Raw genomic sequence first — 13,565 nt, 5'->3', positions numbered from 1 at the left:
CTTTACAGAAACATCATACAGCTGGATTTAGTTTCTGGAGACGTATAAACACCAGTAAATGTTGGAAGCACCTTTTAATACATTTCATTAGTTTGCGGTTTGCATCATATTAACTTACATTGCAAAGGAATAACTTAGGGAACAAATTCATTAATTATAGCGCAGGTACATAAGCCAGTTTGTCTGTTGCATAGTAAAAACATCAGTTTGTCAGATACTGTAGTTATACATGTTGCCACTAGAGGTCAGCCTTGGCAAGGTGCCATGCTGCTCCCAACTGGACACATAATGAGATCACACCTGAGCTGTTAATGGAATTACGTTGAATTATGATATCAAGGATTCTTCACAGTCAAGTCCAACGTTCCTTAATAAAGTCCAGAAATGACTGTTGGACAGCATTTTGTTTTCAATTACGCATCAGTCAGTCAGTCAGAACCAAAGTCATCCAAGTTGTTCACATCGTCCTCCACGACCTTAATGAGAGGAGGCGATTTCTTCTTACGCCTGTCAATGCAAAACATAAAATCACAAGGGTTAAACAACAACATGATTTCACATAAAACACAGAAACTCAGTGGCAGAAGGTGAGTGGTCACCTCATCTCATTCCGCAGTGAGCTCAATTGGCCGTGAAGCTGCTCGTTGGCCTCGATCTGCTCATCCAGTTCCCTCTGCAGCTTCTTTTTAGCGTGTTCCAAACGCTCGATCTCCTCCTCCGCCTCATCCATCTGCCTCTTCGCCGTCTTCACTCTCTGAGTCAGCTGCAGAGTTCACAAAAGTGAGACATTGAGTCATGAGTCAAGTCTGCTGCTCCCGACTACTTGACAACTTTTTCTTTGTGGTTAAAAGATGTGTCTAACCTGGTCTCTCTCGCTTTGCAGGTTGATGTGTTCCTCGTCAGCCTGCATCTTCATCTCCTTCACTTTGCGCTCCAGCTTGCGGTTTGCTTGTTGCAGGTTGTTGTTGTCTCTGAGGCCAAAAGCACCAAGAGATCACATCACTGCTGTAGCTTCCTGTAACTCAACACCTTCCTAGTGTGTTTCGAACCAGAGATACTCTCACTCTTACAACCACAGGGAAAGTGATATGAGTGGGTTCACCGCTCGACCGCCACCATCAAGTATCTGATGGAACCATTATCCAAAGTGTCTTCTAATTGTTACCTTGCGCTGGTAAATGCAAACTCTGAATACCTTTATGGCTGTAAATATTTTGTTGTTAAAAGCTATGAGTTCATTTGTTAATGTGCACAGGCTCACCTCTCTTCTCCTTGCAGCCTTTCCTCAAGTTCCTGGATGCGGGTGTTAAGTTTTGAGACGAGTGAATCCTGGTTGGTCCTCTGTGATCCTTCCAGATGAGTCACTCTGCTCTTCAGGTCTTTATTCTGAGAGAGGAAATGAAACAAGAGAATGTCATAAATTAGGCAAAATTTAAAGGTAAGCAGGAGGAGTTTTTGACCACCAGTGCGTGTGGAGTAAATGTTTTTATGAGTGGGTCCCAGTTTTGTTTGCTCTCGTGCACAACACACACAAGCAGCTGGATGGCACGGTACACAGTCCGGCCAATGGTTTTTGCTGCTGGCAGGTAAAGAGTTCATGCAAATGTGAGAGATCAGCTTATATTCAGAATATTGTTCATGTTTATTATAGTGTATGAAGGACGCCACAATATTGTTTATGTTTACTGTAGATTGTTTATGTTTACTATAAGGGACCTCACAACTTATTCCTTTTATTCATTCTTTCTATTCATATTCAGTCTGATTTCTGTACATGCAGACATTGTTCATATTCTAAATATACTGTTGTTAATGTGTTTTCAGGCTGCAGTGTTATTTTAAGCAGTAGCTGCATGGGTTTTGCCTCCAGGGAGCACTTGTGAGTGAGCAGAGAGTTTAGTTGTAGAAGAACTACTCTTCTAGTGTTTGTTGTTGTTGTTACCTGCACTTACAACCAGAAGATTAAGTTTTTAGGCAGCAGAGGAGAGTGCAGGCAGACTGAGTCGGAATAGCTGTTTTGTTTTGTCAAATACATAAACAAGATTGCTACATAAACATCAATAATGCAGGTTTCACAATATAAAAAAAAAGATTTGAAGGCTTTGAAAATGTTTTATGGTGAAGGGAATGAATTCGGCACAGTTGTTTGAGAATGTATACAGAAACTTTGGGTTAGGTTTACACTAACAGATGCCGTAGAGAGTAATGATGTTTGATTATGTATGCTGTTGAAAAGATTTAACTCTGGTCTGTTGTCCAGGCACCTGTCTCAGGGATCAGTACCTGTCTCAGGGGTCAGTACCTGTCTCACAGGTCAGTACCTGTCTCATGGGTGGGTACCTGTCTCAGGGGTCGGTACCTGTCTCAGGGGTCAGTACCTGTCTCTCCAGGCTCATCTTGTCACACTCCAGGTCCTGCCTGACTGCTCTCTCCTGCATCAGCTCGGTCCTCATCTGATCCATCTATAACACACAACCAACAGAGAGGGATTCAGCAGCGGTGGAAAGTAACTACCTTTTTACTCAAGTACTGTACTTAAGTCCAATTTTGACATAGCTGTACTTCACTTGAGTATTTCCATTTTATGCTATACAGACATTTTACCTCGAAACTTCTCAAATTGAATTTAACTGTCCATGGCTTAAAGAGGTCTAATTATCCAATATTTCACAAAACAAAGCAAAATAATTTTATTGACTTCTTCATTTCTTTCTTTCTTTCTTTCCCATTAATCATCTCACAACCCCTCAGATTCATCTTGTGACCCTTTGGAGGGGCCCGATTGTGAATCACTGGACTAAAAGGTATATGTACATATATAAAGTAGATCAAAGGAGCTCCAGCTCAACCATCAACAACATTACAATTCTGCCTACACATCGATGCATCAGCATTAACAAGGTAAGAGTGTCATTTATTGTGATATATCAACCACAAAGGTTACATGAGCACTTTTACTTTAGGATTTTTACATTTCTGTATTGGTAAAGGATTTGAATACTTTTTCCAACGCTAGCGTTATAATATCATAATATCTAGCATAATATAAATATTTAGTAAGTTCACAAGAGTAAGACATGTGAGCACCGAACCCGTCTCAGTTTCTAACCATAGAGCTAAATATGGGCACTTTATATTAACTGCTTTCCATATTGACTGAAAACACGGCTGTACTTTATTAAAAAGGGCACCACCTGTTGACAAGAACTTTCAGGTTATATGAAAGGTTCTCAGCTTAATTCCTAAAATCCAAGGAAATGCAGTCTGTCTGAGTAGCCACATCAGATATAGAGGCTCTCTCCTCTCTAATAACATCCCGAGGCCCAGTGAAGGGAGTGTGAATAGCTGCTCACAATAGTTAGCTGTTTTTTGTCTTTGCACTGCACCCAAAACAGTGTTTTGTGTCAATTAGTCTGCACCACTTTTCTCTCATGAATGGTGGCCTACTTCACGGGCGCACTGAGGACGTAAGGCTCCTAAGACGACATCAGAGATGAATAAACACAAGTGAAGCCAGTGAGGCTCGATCATATTTAAAAGTTAAGAAAACAAAACTAGTTTCACGCCCAGACTGGAAACACCAATCAGCAGCTGTCAGTGTCTGAGGGGAAATGTGAGTAATCAGCTCTAAATCTGTTTATGATAAAAACAGATGTAGGGCTGGGTGTTCAAACTTACAACAGGGCATTATTCAATGAGATAGAAGAAAATTCATGAATGTTGATGTGAGACTTTGTGTAGAAGGACAGTGAGGAAATAAACGTGCCTGCATTTTGGTTTTGTCTAATCGTTCCATCAGGCGGTCGGCACTGCAGCGCTCATCATTAAGATCTTCTTCTAGTTGACTGATGCGTCCCTGAGAGGAGAGGAACACATAAAAAATGTGTCAAAACATCATCAAGTTAATATATTTTGCATTACACTGTCATGTTTACCAGTACAGAGGACATGATGAATCTATCCCTTGAGGATGTGGTTAGAAAACAGACTCACTGTGGAAAAAATGCAATAAAACAAAGATAACATAACCTGTGATATGTAAATATTTTGTGCAGTTCTTCACTGCTGAATGGTTGTGAGTGCTTTGACAATGGAAAGCAAGGAAGGAGGGAAAGAAGATTCCCGAGAACACCCAGACAGGTCTGATAACTTTGTACAGTAAACATGAGCTTCCTTGGTTGATACGCAGTGTCAACACAGTGCACGCTGGTATCACTGTGTAATGTTTTGTCATCAGCAAGACAAACAGTGCTGAGCTGTGAGATGTTGTTGCCATGGCTCTTTTCACCACCCTTATAGTTCACAGGAACAAGTGAGTGCAAATACTGGCACCTGAACAGATAAACACTTCAAAACATGTGATAAACTAAAGTATGTTGGACTGGATGCTCTAATAAGAGTGAGCTCCTGATGATCATCAATTTTAGAGTTTTAGTTTTTTAATAAACACATATACAGTATGTTATTATGCCAGCAAACATTGCTGTTTTCATCTAAACATTTTATAACTCCACTGTGGGAAGATATTTATGTTTAAACTGCCACTTAAGGATGAGATCTACTGTGAGCTCAGAGATATTTTATATCATTTGGCCTTCATTAAGCGAAACCCTAGGAGTCACATGATAAATTCTTTGCAGGTACTGAGTGACAATAATCTGGACAAAAAGACACAATATTGTCACGTCCATGTCCAATAAAAGAAACATTGTGAATGAGAGGGCAGTGGGAGGGAATTTGTGGGGGTTTTTTTACCCATAAGCTGCTATATATTAATATTCATTACGTTATAGTATTACTCAGCCTGTAAAAACATTTGTATTATGTCTTCTGTGGCTCTGGAGAGAGGTTTCCAAAGTCTGAGAAGTCAGCTGGAGCTCTGAGACCACAGATGTATAACAGAAACATTGCATGTGGTTAGAAACTGGAGATGGCCAGTCAGAGAAGGTCTAATGCTATCAAGTTGTATTATGGGAAATTTAGGATCCGGTGATTTTGGAGTTCAACCCAAACTCGAGACTAAACATCAGTCTCCCAACATTATGGAAGAACAATACTAAATTCCTGGAGTGAAACCTTTAATTCCACAAGTTTCCTAAGTTAGGGCTGCAGAGACGTCTACCTCCATGAGTTTGACCTGCCGCTCTCGGTCGCCCACCGTGGTTGCGTTCCTCTCCTCCAGCTCCTCCACCCTCTGCTCCAGCTGCCGACCCCTCAGCTGGGCCTCCTGCTGCTCCCTGCGACACTGGCGCAGATCCTCCTCCAGAGGAAGCAGCTGGACACAGAACAGACCACAGAACAAACACACACTCTAAGATAAGGTAACAGGCAGCGTCTGCTATTAAGCAATCAGTCAGACATTATTAAACAATTACAGAATCAATCAAATCTGGCAACACATCTGCGGCCACTCTTTTATGTTTCTGTTTTATCTCTCACAAACATTTTTAAAAGCACCAAATTTAGAAGAAAAACACTGAACAACGGGAATCGACTCCTTTCCACCCCGGTGTTGACATTTCATTTTATCTTATTGATGACTGAGACAGTTGAACCCACACACTAATGAATCAGACAGACAATGAGCACCACACCTCTTCCTGCAGTTTTTTGGCTGCCTGTCGGGATTTCTCCAACTCTGCTCCCTTTTCCTGCAGCTGTCTCCGCAGCTCGTCCAACTCCCTCTGACTCTTCTCTCTGGCCTCATCGACCTGGTTCTGAAGCACATCTGTAGACGCCTCGCACTCCTCCATGATGCTGTTCATCTGGACACAGAGATAAACAAAGAGCTTCTACAGTGAGATAAGTGGACCTCTCTAGTTGTAAGGAAATGAGGCTGAATGCATCTAATCCAAGCATAAGAAATATCAGCTGTTTCTGCTGATCTCAAATGGTTAAGAAAGCAGAGTTTAATGTCTCCAAAAAAGCTGAATTTGGGACCCAATAAATAGTCCACCCTTCACCTTCCTTTGCAGTTGCTCCACCGCCCTGTCCTGCAGCCTCCTCTCATCCTCCAGTTCAGTTTTTGTCTTCCACAGCTCCTCTATTTGTTTCCTTTCCTCCTTGAGCTTCTCCTTCAGGTCCCTGTGCTCATGATTTAGTTTGGTCAACTTACTCTGAGGGACAAAAAATACAGAGGAAAGAAGAGACTGTTAGCTTCCAAGCATGGGGCTAGAAAGTGTCTAATACACATACGGTTTCTCCTTTTTAAAGATTTCTGAGGGTATTTTGACTTTATTTGACAGCTCACAGTAACGTAGATGGGATGGTATAGAAGACAGCAACGTTGTAGTGACACCACTAAGCTGTTTTTCTGAACAACAACCTCACTTTACCTGCACGTCCTCCAAGCGAGTGAGCAGCAAGTGGTTAGACTGACACATCTCCTCCTCGTTCCTCCTCACGTCTTTCAGCACTTCCTCAACCTGCTGCTTTTCCCTCTGGGCAACCAGGAGAAAATAGGGATATAAATATGGCAGAATAGATCAGATCAGTATGAGTTTGAGAAACAAACTAAAGTGAATCAGATATTTTACCCATGTGTCCATGTTTCCTACCTCCAGCTGCTTTGCTCTCTGCTCCAGCAGTCTCTCTGTGGTTTTACACTCATGGATGGCCTGATTAAGCTGATCCACCTTGTTGTTCAACTCCTGCACCTTTCCTCTCAGCTGATCTCTCTCCTGGCTCAGCTCCTTTAACTGCACCTTAGCTGCCCCGCTCTCCTCCTCTGCGCCGACCTTCTCTTGACCCAGCAGGGCATTACTCTGAGAGACAGGGCGGAATCACAAATGATGAACACCAGGAGCAAAACAAACCATGTTGTAGCTCTTGGAAACAAAGAGCAGACGTGCATCTGTCTCTGTTACCTCTTTGGCCTGCTCTAAATCCCTGAGCAGTTTTTCTAGCTCATTTTCATATTCTTCCTTCAGAGCGGCCATGTAGTTATCGTGAGTCTCCACCTCCTCTTTGAGTGCCTCCTTCAGGGCACTGAGTTCCCTCTCCCTGTGGTGCAGCACGTCCTCCTGCTCCTCCTTCACCTGTAGCATCTCTTGAAAGTCTGCACGCAGCTGTGCCATATCCTGACAGGCATCCAACAAAATACGTCACTACCCTGAGCTTTACAGCTGCTGTTGATTTGTGGAGTGTATCTTGTTCATGTGGTTTCAGTTACCTTGAGAAGGACTTCTTTCTCTGTATTTATCACCTCTGCCTTCTTGACTTGGTCCAGCTCATCGTGCATCTCAGAGAGCTGCTGCTGAAGGTCTTTCATCTCCGTCTTAGATCTCCCTCTCTCTACCTTCATCTGAGTCAGCCTGACAACACACAAAAATATGCAGGAAAGACAGTTATATTTTAGTTCCACATATTATATCAAGGAAAGAAGCCTGCTTACGCTTCTTTAATGTTTTAGAAAGGTACTTGATAGGACTAGATAACAAAAAAAGAGATGTCTGCACACTTAATCCAAATGGCATTTGACTCTGTGTTCGGTCAAATGACTTTCATCCGATCATACATCACAGTTCACTTGAATGGCCTTCGAGTATGAGCAGAAGCTTATTTAAAGAAAGTGGAACATGGCAATCTTATTAGCATTTCAAAACTGTTTCATTTGCTATCCACTGAAAACATCTAACTTTATCTGATACACTGTCTTTTCTTTTAGGACTCATTTAAAGGAATATTTCAACAGTTCATCAGTATGATACATATTAACCTTAGTTAGCTTAGCTTAGCATAAAAGGGAGAAAATAGGGAGAAATAGTTGCATCTAGCGGTAAACTTCACCCTCCCAAGCCTGTAGGAGAAACAACGGTGGCCACGAAACTCTCAAAAACGCTTAAGGCCTTCAGTCAGTGACTGGTTTCTCCATTTTAGGCTACTGTAAAAACATACAATTCAACAGAGCAGACGCAGTAGAAGAGGACCCGCTCCATAAAAACGGCTTATTCTAAGGTAACAAAAACACAATGATTCTTATTTTCAGATAATTATACACTAATGAAAACATGTCAATAGATCCTCCTAAATGTTACAAACTGGACCTTTAAGTGTCAATCTGACACCTTTTGAAGAGTTCTCAAATTCAACATTAGATACCTTTCTCTGTTGAATTATAACACAGTCTTCATTGTAAACTGTGGTAAATGACTTTGAGATCCTTACTCCTGTTTGGTAGACTGAAGTTGTGCCTCGATGTCAGCCAGTCTGTCCCTGAGTTTGCGGAGCTCTTCTTGACTTTTGTCCAACTCTTCCTGAAGTTTCTTCTTTTCTGCTCTGGCCTTCTCACAAGCCTTGGCTAGAGTCTTTTCATTCTGCACAATAGAACAGCAGAGAGTAACATCATCAGTCACAGGAATAGGAAGTATTTTAGAGGTGAATCAGCAGGATGCAACTCTATTACACCTTAATCTCAGTTTCCAGTTTGTGCTTTAAGTCAGACACTTCTTTCTCCTGTGCTGCCTGTTTCTCCTGCAACAGCTTCAGCTCAGCTGCATAATCCTGCGTAAAGGAGAAAAAGGATAACACAGTCATCTTTAATTTCAGACAAAGACTTAAATCATGTTGAACAGTAATCAAACATCTCATCCCATCACACACTTTCTCCTCCTCCTCCTCCTCCTCCTCCTCCTCCTCCACATTTTCAGCAGTCTTCCACTTGACCTTGTTGACCCTTTCAAGAAGCAGGGTGACTTTCCTCTGAGTGGTGGAGTCATCATCAGTCGTCCTGAGGAGTAAGAAAAAACATTTCACAAACACACTAATAGTACTGATAGAGTGTAATGATGAAAATAAATAAGTCTGTTGTTGAACAAAGATATGGCAGAGCAATTTGTGGTGTGAAAGAAAAATGTTTCTCTCTTTTCACTTAGCCTACACTGCAGTTTTTAAAAACAACAGCTTCTTCAGCACATTTTTTTTTTTTAAAAGGCACTGTTGAATCTTGAAGTTGAAGTTATTTTATCAGTGGAAACAAGTTCATACTTTGCATTCCTGACTGTTGCGTGAGTACACGCAGCTGGGGCAGCACCCCCTTATCTGACTATGTACACTACATGATCTCAACCACAAGCTAATCACCAAAAGGGTGGATGAAGGCTGAAAAAGAGTGACAGTGTTATAGAAACATCAGTTGAAAGTACAAACTCAAACTCATTTATTCAGCTGTTTTAAAGGAATAGTTTGCAAAATATTGTTTGCTTTCTTGCTGAGAGTTAGGTGAGAAGATCGATATCACTCACACATCTGTAAAAACAGAATACCTCTGTACAAAAGGAGCCAAATCTGCCTACCAACACCTCTAAAGCTCACTAATTAACACATTATATCATTTGTTTGACACCAGAAAGTTACAAGAAATACACAATAATAATAACACAACCTCTTGTTAAACCACAACATGTCATTTCTATTCTTTTTTTTTTTTTTGTGCGCATTAAACAAAGGAAATGTAACGTGTTAATTAGTGAGCTTTAGAGATTCTGGTAGGTGGATTTTGTAACCATTCAGACAAGGTCTTGCTAGGTGTTCCCGTCCTGTTTCCAATGTTTTTTTAAATCTAATATTTAATCTAAGTAATTTTATTTCTCTTTTTATTGTGTTGTTAAATGTTGTAATAATGCATTGCTTTGTTTATGTAAAGCACTTTATTCACAAATAAATGAATAATGTTGCCCTGCTTTTATGCTAAGCTAGGCTAACCGACTGTACCTTTATATTCTAGGTACAGACATGAGGCTGGTGTCAATCTTCTCATCTAACTCTCTGCAAAAGAAGCAAATAGGTATTTCCAAAGCGCTCGGTGCTGAGGGGCACTTACCCATCTTTGAGGTAAGTGAAGAGTATTTGTTTTGCTGCGTCTTCAGGTGGATCTACTGTGAGTTCTTGCTGTCCTTTCAGAAGATCAGGAGTGACCTGGTTAGGAAATATACAGCAAATAAATACACCCTTTTAAATTACAACTGTGCGCTAGCGTTAATCCATTTACCTGTGTATCTCTCTCATCAGAGTCATCAGTCTGGTCACTGCATGATCTGGAGACAGAGCGTTTCTCTGCTCTCTGAAGTAGGCCTACTTTTGCAGCCTGTGGGGATGTCGTCTCTTTTCCATTCTGTGCTTTCGGCAGTGTGCTGGGCTTGTTCTCCTCCCTCCTGCTCGCCAAAGAGGCCTCTCCGCTGAGGAGTCGAGCCCTGGCTGACCCGGGAGGATATATCCCACCTGGAGTCTCGCCCCTGATACCCTTCAGAGACGAGGCTCTGCTGGAGGAAGAGGACGAGGACGAGGAGTCTGAAGTTCGACCACTGTCTACGCTGCGCGACCTCCGACACTGCTCTGGGTCCAACCTGTTCCTCGGGCCTCCCCTTCCCCTCCGCTGGCTGCTGTTGAACTGGCTTATTAGCTTCCCTACCGATAAGATAGAGTCTGTCTCCACTGAGTTTGGGGACCTTGCAGGGAGCTGTCGACTTAAAGGAGATGTCTTGTTCTGGGCCACCTCACTCTGGTCTCCCTCTGGGCCCTCAGCAGGCAGAGGGATCCTGGGTTTGCTCACATTAGCAGTCTGGGTTGTCTCAGGAAGAAGGCCGGCGTTCAGCTGACCAGGTCGAGCGACCGAAGCTGCTGAAGGAATGACCAGGTTCAGGTTATTACTTTCAGGGTCATAAGGTCTCAGAATCTCCGGGTGTTTCTGATAATGAAACCCGGAGGAGGTTGCAGTCCTTTGTGACTCAGACGGAGAGTGTCTTTCATCTGCAGACCTCCTGACCATGCCTGGATTGTACCCCGCCTGGTGAGTGATGACAGAGATGTCCTGGTGGCTCTCCTGGCCTGAACTGTTCAGAACCACGTACGGTTGACCTTTTATCCCTTGGACCTGCACCCTGACTCCAAACAAGCTGTCCCGGCTGCCTCTGGGACTGTGTTGCTGCATGTAGCTCAGTCTGTGAGACTCCATTGTGACTCCGCAGGGTTAACAGGTGAACTGGGGGGGGAAAAAACAAACCGGTATGTTAAAAATGACACTGAAGGAGGTTAAGTCCTGCATGGGAATTGAAGACTGATGCATCAGGTTGGTCAGGCTGAGGTTCGTGTTTACACAACATTGGAGCAGGGTCAGAGCACACACTGGGACACAATGACAGACATCCAGGCAGCTCCTCATACAGCTGCGCTCAGTCGACGTAAAAGACCGAATAATTGGACACTGAGAAGAGCCTGATATTGCTGTGCAATGAAAACAGCTCCTTCTGTGTGCTCATGACAGTGTACTATTGTAGAGCCAAAGCTGAGCCAACTGCATGACGACTACAACTGACCGAGGTCTCCGAGGTGTCGTCACCCACTTCATGGTGTAACACTTGAGGAAAACGTTTGTCAACAAATGTGTTACTGTGAGGCTGAAACACAAGAACACAAGAGGTGTTGTGCAGCAGAAAAAACGGTATCTTCTTCAGAGCACCATCCTGAGTGCGGTCACTTTAACTGATAAGATTGCGGCTCATTTATAATTAAATCAGAATCAGAATCAGAATCAGGGTACCAAGTAAGTTTTTGCATATACAAGGAATTGCCTTGATGCATTGGTGCATAAAAATAAAGTACTTTTTACAATATAAATAAATAAAGATAAGGATTATAGTAATAATTCTAATAAATAAATAATAAATAAAAATAAATAGATTTATACCACTTTCTAATGAGGATTCATTAATGGTTAATAAACCATCTACTAATACTTTATAGATCAGTTGTGATCCATTAATGAGAACAACTTTTGGGTTGCCAGTTTGTAGAAAATCTTCCTCCAGCAGGACTTTGTCTTTGTCGCAAACTCTTCAATTCAAGTCCCCTCAAATGGACTGTTTGACCACCAACATCCATTTATTACAAACTTTAATGTCATTAAGTTATTAACATTGGCAGCTTACCAAAATGTAGTTGGTCAAATTGAAGGAGTTAGCTAAAAATACAATACATGTCATGTACTGGAGGAGCATTTTACACAACCTGGCAACCCAAATGATACTCTGTGAAATCTAAGTGAATTATCTAAGGTATTAACCATTAATAACACCAGTAATTGCAATTTATAAACCCTTTATATGTGTACTATGTTAGAAAGGGGTAAAATAGGCTATTTGTCTAAAGTTCCTATGAGGGATTTTTCTCTTTCTTATGTTTTATTTTGGCTTCTCACTTTGTATCTTAGTCATCAGTCTAAACGTGTAAAATTCATGTTTTACTACATCAGTGAACCCCCCCACACACACACACACATATACACAAGTACGAGAAGGATATGAAAATGAATTTGGCTTCGGATCTGCGTTTATCCGGTTTTACTTGATGAACTCACAGCTCACACAGTTCAACTTTTCACAAATAGGTTATAATTATAAAAAACAGACAATCACACTAAAATAAGGCACATAAAGACCCATTAAAGTATTATAAGAGGGACAAACTAACAGATAAAGTGAAGGTGGGGGAGAAAAAGTACATTAAGATCCCTGAAGTCACCACAGAGCACCGCAGACAGGCTGCACTCTTTGACAGCATAGTCAATACAAGTCGCTATAGAAGCAATATTTCTTATTTTAAGAAAACATCGTTTATAAAGACATCGATCTGAGCTGAAACTTACCCGCTGTGTGTCCTGTCTGAGTGTTGAATAGAGTCCTCCTCCACCTCCTCTGTCCTGCCTCCGCCCGGACGCGATCACTCCGTCCTGCTCCGAGAGGCGTTCACTGCCTCCTCCGTGTCTGATATTCAAACCATATGACTGCTGCTGCTTCAGGCCTCGTATGATGAAATATATTAATTTATGGTAAAACTAATAATGAAGAGAACAATAGGACAATTTGTCACGCTGTATTATTCTGATGATGAAGTCCTGAACTGTGTGTTGTGGGAAATATGACTAACAAAGACTGCTGGAGGGATAAAGGAGGTTAAAAGTTCCTATAAAAGTTTAAGGACACTTGGAAAGTATCTTCATTGAGCAATATTATTGTTAACAGTAACTAGCTACCAAACAGACATTTCCACTCAGCTCTGTAAAGCACTTTGGGTTGCCCTGGGTATGAAATGTGCTTTAGAAATATAATTTGCCTTGCCTCTAAACTTGGTTTCACATGGTTTACTTTAAATCACTGTTAGAGGCTCAGAGACGTAAAATTATTCAATATTAAAACACAAAGACGCTTCAAAAGTCACAAAAATTACTCCAGAATTTATTTATTACCCCGTTAATCAAATCACAACTCTTAGATTTATGTTGTGACCCATCAGAGGAGAACTTTGAAGTCATCTAATGGTTTTTAAACTAGATAAAATGTTAAAGGACCAGTGTGAAGGATTTAGTGGCATCTAGTGGTGAAGTTGTAGATTTCGCAACTGACTGAACACCCCTTGCGTCTCTATTGTGTGTATAAGAGACAGTGAAAGGCTCAATCTACAGCCAGTGTTTGGTTCGACTCCCTGGAAGTTGATCTGCAGTGTCTGTAAAAAAAAACGACTCATTATAAAATAGTACTTTTTCTTACACCCCTTTGAATCAAGAAGCTTTG

At 41.6% G+C, this 13,565-nt stretch overlaps 1 protein-coding gene across 5 annotated transcripts; it reads right to left on the bottom strand.

The window, feature by feature from the left end:
* Positions 1 to 59: 59 nt before the first annotated feature.
* On the bottom strand, positions 60 to 12,742 carry LOC127353304 (cingulin-like protein 1). Of its 5 annotated transcripts, none has more exons than XM_051382434.1 (19): positions 12,641 to 12,742; positions 9,989 to 10,978; positions 9,821 to 9,915; positions 8,602 to 8,728; positions 8,407 to 8,502; positions 8,167 to 8,315; positions 7,172 to 7,313; positions 6,867 to 7,079; positions 6,558 to 6,764; positions 6,336 to 6,440; positions 5,964 to 6,116; positions 5,595 to 5,765; positions 5,123 to 5,275; positions 3,767 to 3,856; positions 2,379 to 2,462; positions 1,262 to 1,386; positions 863 to 971; positions 600 to 763; positions 60 to 507 (listed from the first exon to the last, which is right to left on the bottom strand). In XM_051382434.1, exons 2-19 carry the CDS (start codon positions 10,949 to 10,951, stop codon positions 429 to 431), a joined length of 3,225 nt encoding a protein of 1,074 aa, XP_051238394.1. In that variant the 5' UTR covers positions 10,952 to 10,978; positions 12,641 to 12,742; the 3' UTR covers positions 60 to 428. The 5 variants fall into 5 exon arrangements, with proteins under 5 accessions (XP_051238394.1, XP_051238397.1, XP_051238398.1 ...); XM_051382437.1 differs by having other exon boundaries at positions 5,159 to 5,275; XM_051382438.1 differs by having other exon boundaries at positions 8,665 to 8,728.
* Between the last annotated feature and the right edge of the window lie 823 nt (positions 12,743 to 13,565).

This window comes from Dicentrarchus labrax, unplaced genomic scaffold (genome assembly GCF_905237075.1).
Source record: "Dicentrarchus labrax unplaced genomic scaffold, dlabrax2021, whole genome shotgun sequence".
Classification (NCBI taxonomy): Eukaryota; Metazoa; Chordata; class Actinopteri; family Moronidae; genus Dicentrarchus; species Dicentrarchus labrax.
Note: the sequence above shows the minus strand (reverse complement) of the source record. Positions and strands in the feature narration are given on the sequence as shown.